The sequence below is a fragment of the Miniopterus natalensis genome, chromosome 6 (assembly GCF_054644295.1).
Source record: "Miniopterus natalensis isolate mMinNat1 chromosome 6, mMinNat1.hap1, whole genome shotgun sequence".
In the NCBI taxonomy this organism is placed as follows: domain Eukaryota; kingdom Metazoa; phylum Chordata; class Mammalia; order Chiroptera; family Miniopteridae; genus Miniopterus; species Miniopterus natalensis.
Genome location: NC_142086.1, coordinates 71,190,587 through 71,198,617, shown reverse-complemented (window position 1 = coordinate 71,198,617; position 8,031 = coordinate 71,190,587). Strand labels below are relative to the sequence as shown.

Sequence of the window (8,031 nt, the reverse complement as noted above, 5' to 3'; positions counted from 1 at the left end):
TGACATGGGAGTGCCCCACAGGGACCTGTTCACCGCTGGGTGTCCCAGGCCTGGCACAAGGTCCGGCACATGCTTGGCACATTGTGGACCATCTGGATGAATGGACGGATGGATGGACGGACGGACGGACGGACCGGCGGACGAATGAACTAACGAACAAATTAATACACTGCCCACCCCACACAGAGCTCGGTGGTGGCCCAGCAGGGCGCGCCCTGGATATGCCAGGTGCCCAGCGGCCGCGCGGCTCGGCGCTCCGCCGGGAGGGGGCGCTGCGGGCGGCGGGGGCGGGCTGGGGGCCGGGGGCGGGGGCGGGCTGGGGGCCGGGGGCGGGGGCGGGCTGGGGGCCGGCGGGGGGTCGGGCGAGCCTGGGGCCCGGCGCGGCGGCTCCGCGGATTTCGCTTTCGCTTTGGGCCCGGCGGGAGGCGGCGGGGCCGTCCCCACCGACCGCGGCTGGGAGTTAATCCGAAAGCGCGCAAGCCCCCGGTCCCAGCTCCACGTGTCACCGAGAAGCTGATGTAGAGAGAGACGAGAGAGACAGAAAGCAAGAGACTAGAGTCCGGGGAAAGTCCTGAGCGCCTGGGGCAGTTATAAAAATGTGACCCCCCGGCGGGCTTCCCAGCCGCCGCGCTCACCTGCCGCGCCCCGCCGTCCGCTCCGTGCGCTCAGCATGCGCCCGCCCGGTGAGTGGGGCGGGAGGGCCGGCTGCGGGCGGGCTGGAGAGATCAGCAGCTCCAGCCGAGGGAGAAGGCAGGGGGCGGGAGGCTTAATTGCTTACCCCTCACCTGCTGAAAAAGCCCGGTGACGAGTGGGAAACTGAGGCCCCAGGGGTGGCTTCTTGCCCAGGGCCCCTCAGCTGCAGCTCTAAGAGGGCAGAGCCCGGCCCACTGCCAAGCGAGGCGCTGTCACCCCGCTGCGTGTGAGTCTGGGCAGGCCCTTCGCCACCGGCCTCAGTTTCCCCCTGCTGAAATGGGGAGTTTTTCCGGCTGAGGGCTGAGTCCAGCACCCTTGCCGGAGCCCATTAGGGGTCCTTGCTGCGAGTTGGCTTCTGACCCTAGGATAGAGCACTGCCTCCCCAGGACCTGATTCATCTCTCAGGTGTTTGAGGAAGGTTCAAGGGGCAGGGCGGCTGGCACCCAGAAGAGGTAGGTGGGTGGAGAGAAGCAGAACTGGTGGGAGGCAGAGGCAGGCCAGACCAGGCGGCCGGCCCCAGCCAGCGCTGCATTCCCTTGCAGGCCTCTTCCTTGTGGTCCCCCTGGTCCTACACCTCGGCCTGGCCAGGAGCCTGCCCATAGCCACGGCAGGCCCGGCAATGTTTCCGTGTGTCAGCCACTCCCAGAACCTGCTGAAGACCGTCAGCCACGCGCTTCAGAAGGTGAGCTTTTCAACGTCCTTGTTCCCACTTAGCAGCCTTTCTAGGGAAGGGGCTTCTCCAAGCCCCTAGTCACCTGCAGGGAAACTGTGGAAGTTTATCAGGAGCTGTCAAGAGAGGAAGAGGGAACTTTACAAATGGCCCAACTATTAGCTAAAGAGTCTCCATGAAATTGTGTCTCCAGAGAAAGCAAGAGTGGTAATAAATTATAATGGCATTCCTTTGGGCTGTGTCTACACAGAGGAAAGTGGATATTTACAGTGTTCCCTGGTGCCTGCCAACAGAGATGGAATTAATTGTGTCGGGCCCACACTGTTTCTCTGACACACTTATCAATCCAGGAAGCCGTTACTAGGTGCAGCCTCTGCGCTCTGGGGGCTGCAGAGATGGAGGCTGCCCCTCCCGCGGCTCCCCAGCTTCCAGTCTGGCCACTCGGTGCGTTGTCAGAGCAACACATTTCAGAGAGCCTGCGACTGTGCACACCCAGCCTTCATTTTCTAGGCAGAGAATTATCTAATTTTATTTACAGCTTCATTCATTTTTTAGGTTTCATATTTTAATGCAAAAAATATATGTATTTTTTCCCCTTTAAAAGTGCTCTAATAGCTATTGCTTTTGCTGCAAGGGCCAAAGACTGATGTTTTCAAAGATGTTCTTTTGCCTTCCTGCTCTCTAGCAAATCTTTCTTGAATATTTTTAGCTGGTTGTTTTATGAGTATCTTAAAATAAGCTCAATGCCACAAGGCCTTCTGAAAGAAGTCTTTTTCCCCTTATCTTTCATGATGCGCTGCCAATTGCTCCTCACAGCTCAATCAATCTTAATTAAAAAGGCGGCTCACCAAAGGAAAACTGCAGCGGTAAGTGCTGTGATTCCTGAAGAAAGGTTCAATGTGGATAAAATTTAGGAGCTCCAATTTAAATAGATGCTTTATATGAAAAGGCTGACTCTTCCCCCAGATGTAGCACTAAAGGTCAGGAATTGCAGAACTCAGTTGGATGTTTTTTATATCATTCCTGTGTCAAATTTGCCAAAACAAATAGCTGGCTACTGCAGAGAACAGGTGGCCAATGCATGCCATTCACAGGCTGTATCCAGCACACAGATTTGTAGAGTTTGGCCCATATCTTTTATGTTTTATTTTGATTGTTTAGTTTGATGCCATTGAAAAGTGGACCTTTCATAAAAGAACCCAAATTTCCAATTTCTCTTGAAAAGATCTGAAGAACTACGACAGGGCGCCCACATTTCCAAACCTAACTTTTTACAACCCCATCAGTCTAGTGACTGCCCAGGTTTGCTTGAGCACCTCCAGAAACAGGGTATTTGTTTTCTATGGCTGCTGTAACAAATTACCACAAACTTGATGGCTTTAAACAACACAAATTTATTACCTTACATCCCTGGAGGTCAGAAATTCAAAATGGGTCTCACAGGGCTAAAATCAAGGTGTCACCAAAGCTGTAACCCTTCCTGGGGACTAGGGGAGATTCTGTTTTCTTGCCTTTTCCAGTTTCTAGAGGCTGCCCACATCCCTTGGTATGTGGCCCCTTCCATCTTCAAAACCAGCAATGGCCAATTAATTGAGTCTTTCTCATGCTGTATCACTCTGACCTTGACTCTTCTGCCTCCCTCTTCTACTTATAAGGACCCAATGATTACATTGGCCCCACCCAGATGACCCAAGATAACCTCTCAATTTTAAGCCTATCTGATTGGCAACCTTAATTTCATCTGCAAACTTAATCTCCCTTTGCCATGTAGCGTAGCATATTCTCAGGTTCCAGGGATTGGGAGGGGGATATATTTGGTGGTGTGTGTTGGGGACATTAGTCTGCCTACCACAGATGGGGATTTCACTACTGTTCCCAAATATGTTCTGCACTCTCAAGCTCACACAGTTCCCTCTGCCTGAAATTCCCCCACCTCTGCTGATCAACACCCTAACCCTCCTCCTGCAGATGTCCCATCTCTGGTGAGGCCTTTGCTCCCCTTTCCACCCCCTTCTCAGAACCCCCTTACCCTTCTCAGCTCTTCTCTCCAGCTGGCATGTCTCCTAGGCATTTGGGCACCTGCCTGTCCCCTCGGATGAACTTGGAATCCTGGGGGACAGAACACAGTCCTCCTCCTTGTCATGTTCCTTAGTGCCTAGCACAGTGCCTGGCACACACCAGACTTGTTGAGTGGAAAAATGATCTTGATCTTCAATCAAAAAGTCATCAACTTCTTAAGATAAATTTCATTATTATATTCACCAGTGCTTTCCAAGGCTCTTGTAAGATGACATCTGTGTGTGTATGTGTGTGTGTGTGTACCACAAATTTAATCTCAACTTGTCTTTAGGGCTGCATGTTTGTTATATCCATCCAGTGTGACTGTAACAGTTCCCCTTTAGAAGTTGTCATTGAAAAAGATATTCATAAAACACAGGAGCTTTGGCAAAAGAAAAAAACGTCTTCACCAGGAGCGAGTGTCACAGCGTGGCATAGATGCTGATTAGCACAGCCTGTTGAAATGATTTATAGTGTTTACACAATGGAAAAACATGTCATCCAGGGAAACGAGTCCTAAAAGCAAAGGGACAGGAGGGAGGGACAGTATCAATGACCTGTTTCCTTTTGTGTTCTAAAGACCTTGACTTTATTACAGGTCAAAGGAATAGAGGCCAAGGGAAGCCAGCTCTGGCTTTGTTGGCACCCCAGGGTATGGCGACCCAGGTACCTTATTAATATTATAGCCGGGGTTTCTCCTTATGATTTTTACAGGCCAAACAAACTCTAGAATTCTACTCCTGCACTTCTGAAGAGATCGATCATGAAGATATCACAAAAGATAGAACCAGCACGGTAGAGGCCTGCTTACCACTGGAATTAGCCACGGTACGGACATATCTCCCAAAGCACGTCATACAATTAAAATCCATGTATCCTGGCTTCATCTTCTTATAAAAATGTGCATGTTTCTGGTCTCTACCATCATGGAACTTGAACAGGTCCCACTTCAAAGTTAGATTTGAAAAAAATTTATAAAAAGAGATATGGTTTTTCACAATGTGAATATATTTACCACCACTGAACTTAACAACTGTTACGATGGGCCCTGGCTGGTTTGCTCAGTGGTTAGAGCGTCGGCCTGTGGACTCAGGCGTCCCAGGTCCGATTCCGGCCAAGGGCACGTGCCCTGGGCTGCAGGCTCGGTCCCCAGCCCGGGTCAGAGCACGTGCGGGAGGCAACCAATCAATGTGTCTCTCTCACATCAATGTTTCTCTCTCTCTCTGTCTCTCTGTCTCTCCCTTCCACTCTCTCTGAAAAAGCAATGGGAAAGAATATCCTTGGGTGAGAATTAAATAGTTAAGGTGGTAAATTTTGTTAGTCATTTTTAACCACATAAAAAAACATATGCTTGAGATGTCAGAAAATTTTGTTAAAAATTAATATATTGGATGTGTGATTTTTTTTTCTCTAGAATGAGAGTTGCCTGGTTTCCAGAGGGATCTCTCTCATAACTGTAAGTCAGATAATTAAAGGTTTCAGCCCATTTTATGAGTTTATACCATTGATATCTCATTATTTTTTCTTCTAGAATGGGAGTTGCCTGGCATCCAGAAAGGCCTCTTTTATGACGGTGAGACACAGAACTTTTTCCTCAAATACAACAGGGAGGAGAGGGGCAGGGAAACGTTTCTAGCCTATCTCAATGGTTTCTTCCCCATTTTGTCATATTGCCCAGACCCTGTGCCTCAGTAGTCTCTATGAGGACTTGAAGATGTACCAGGTAGAGTTCAAGGCCATAAATGCAAAGCTTCTGATGGATCCTAAGAGGCAGATCACTCTGGATCAAAACATGCTGGCAGCTATTGATGAGCTGATGCAGGTGAGGCCTTCATCCTATCAGTGAGGGCACCGTCTTTATGCTGAGACAGCCAGCCAGGGTCCCTGATGGAGAGGTATATGGTCAGCCCACCCTTCCCGGACTGGGAGAGGCCAGAAATCCCTCCTTCTAAAGCCCCTGCAGAGCTATAATCTTGAGGGTGTCCTCTAGAGAAAGAGCAAACACAGGCAGGTCACATTTAGAAAAGCAGCCACCTGTTTGTTGACCACGTGGCATGAACCAGGCTCTCTGCAAACGTTTTCATACATTTCCTTACGTTGTCCTCACAGCAACCACATGGGGTCTGTACAAGGGAGGAAACCGGAGCTTAGAGAGTTAGCCACTTGTCCGAGATCCTACAGCTTGCAAGTGGCAGAGCCAGGATTTAAGCCCCCACCAAAGGGATTGCACTGTGCTTCTTAACTCACTTCCAAAAGCTCCAGGATGTGTATGTGAGGGGCCAGCAGGCAAACCTGCAAACACTGCCAGAGAAAACAAGCAGGGCTAGTGCCTGGGTCTGACCCATTCTCAACCAAAGTGTGAATGAAATAAAAGAATGACCTATCACCCGGGGATAGCCACAGTGTTACTCATAGGCAAGAACTTGCTTTGTAATTTCTCAATCATCATAGCACACGATGCTAATACGACACAGAGAAATATTCACACAAGAAAGAGCAGGGTGAGTGCCTTGGTGACCAGGGCATGGGATAAAAATACGGTGTCAGAAACCACTGTCTGAAAAAGAATCTTTTTCTTTCATTCTTTCGCCAGATTACTTGCTTGAAAGGCACTGAATGTCATGCAAGTATCAACAAATGTTACCATCTACAGAATTGTAGATAATAATTTCAGTTTCAGGACAGAGTCAGGTGATTTGGGCACTGGAATAATTTCTACCAATAACCAGACAACTATACTCAAGCCATTGGCTCCCCCTTTCCCTCAGTTTCTCCTTCTGTAAAGAGGGAGGACTTGACCCACCCTACCTTTCTTTTAGGCATTTTCTCAGGAACAAGTGGAATTATCGATCATTGTGCAAATAGAAGGTCTTGCTTTGAGCTATCAAATCAAAGGGCTAAAACTGGGAGATCCATTGCCAGGTTTATTTGACACAAATGAGTTTCTGTAGTAAACAGATCTGTTACTGATAGTTTTGGTCAATAGCAGTCCATCACCTCCCTGCTCTAAAAAGGGCTTCACTTCCTAATGCAACATTTATGGATTAATTAGATATTGCAGCAGATGTCATCTTCAAGGAATCGTTCCTTTCTAAAATGCAACTTCTGACGATTCCGAAACAGCTTTCAGGGTCTCTCCCGAGCTCACTGAAGATCCATGTGCTTGGATAATGAGAATTTCTCTCGGGCTCTGCCTGGCCATCTAGCTGGGAGTAGACCGGGCTGCGTTGAGATGTAATGAGCGTGTGGGTTGCGGGCTCTGAGACGTGCTGGCTTCCCCCACATTTATGGGTGAATGTCTTAATTTTGGAATACCGCATGTGTCACGCTCACTGTCTGTTCTTCTAGGCCCTGAATTTCAACAGTGAGGCTGTGCCACAGAAACCCTCCCTTGAAGAGCTGGATTTTTATAAGACGAAAGTCAAGCTCTGCATTCTCCTTCATGCTTTCAGAATCCGTGCAGTGACCATCGATCGAATGATGAGCTATCTGAGTTCTTCTTAAAAAGCTGGGGTCTCTCCCAGCTTTAAAGTCATTTTTATAAAAATCGGAACCAAAGAAATTTTTATAGGCTGTGCAGGAGGTGGTGGCTTGACCTAATCCTACTTAAGCTAGTAATTTTCATGTTGTTTACATTAGTCACCACCCAAAAGTTGAACATGTGACAACTCTATTTAAATGATTCCTTTCATGACGTATATTCCACATTTACTATGGCTAAGTTGTTTTTAAAGTTTTCATGAGCAAATTGCTAAGGATGGAAATTTTCTTCACTATTTTTTTTTTCAGAACAAGAATTGATAAGCTATTTCTATTTCTATATCAAAGTGTTTGTCGAAACACTCCAGCATAATTTATTTTAAAATATTTATTTATATAATTTTGTGTTCATGAAGGCATGTGAACTTATATTTATTTATGTTCTATTTATTAAAGTATTTATTTTCAAATGGATGAGAAATACCTTATGTTGTTCTAAAAATAAAATGATGGAATTAAAAGTAACTTTCACATTTTTCTAATGTAATTGGAATACTTTAAGTGTTAGAATACACATTGTAGGGAAACGGAAAACGCTGATGAAATTTGAACAAAATTACCTTGTAAAGATTGCCACAATATTCTTACCCATTTCCTAATAACTTTAATCTACTTTAAAGGGAGCCTGGTAAGGCAAGATACCTTTTAATGCTGAGGTCCTCGAGTGAGTCACTTTATTTTTGTTCAACATCTGAATCTAAAATACAGGGGAATGCTTATCCCTGTTAGCCACAGCCCCGTAACATACTGTGCATTAGACAAATACATAACAATATCCTCCAACTGGGAAAAACATCATTAAGAGGCCTTCTAGTTAAATTATTCTAATTTTCATGACCCTTTGGGCCCTTAGGGGGAGGTTGTTTCTAAATTACAATGAGAAAAACTGTCCATTTGCCTTAAATTATATAGAATGTCTGCCTGAACCACATGGATAATTGCCTTGCTTTGGCTTAAGGGAGGTGCTCTTAATGACCCAACTACTAAAGCCCATCTTTTTAATTCTCTAAACCATGTGAATTTTAAAAGATTCACTTGACGGAATAACAGGTCATTTTAGACTGATAATC

The 8,031-nt window shown here is 46.7% G+C and overlaps 1 protein-coding gene across 1 annotated transcript; it reads left to right on the top strand.

Moving 5' to 3' along the window:
- The first annotated feature begins 670 nt into the window (after window positions 1-670).
- On the top strand, window positions 671-6,937 carry IL12A (interleukin 12A). The gene is made up of 7 exons (XM_087817823.1): window positions 671-683; window positions 1,236-1,375; window positions 4,136-4,249; window positions 4,836-4,877; window positions 4,953-4,994; window positions 5,100-5,243; window positions 6,770-6,937. The coding sequence occupies exons 1-7, from the start codon at window positions 671-673 to the stop codon at window positions 6,923-6,925; spliced, it is 651 nt and encodes a 216-aa protein (XP_087673949.1). The 3' UTR covers window positions 6,926-6,937.
- The last annotated feature ends 1,094 nt before the right edge of the window (window positions 6,938-8,031 follow it).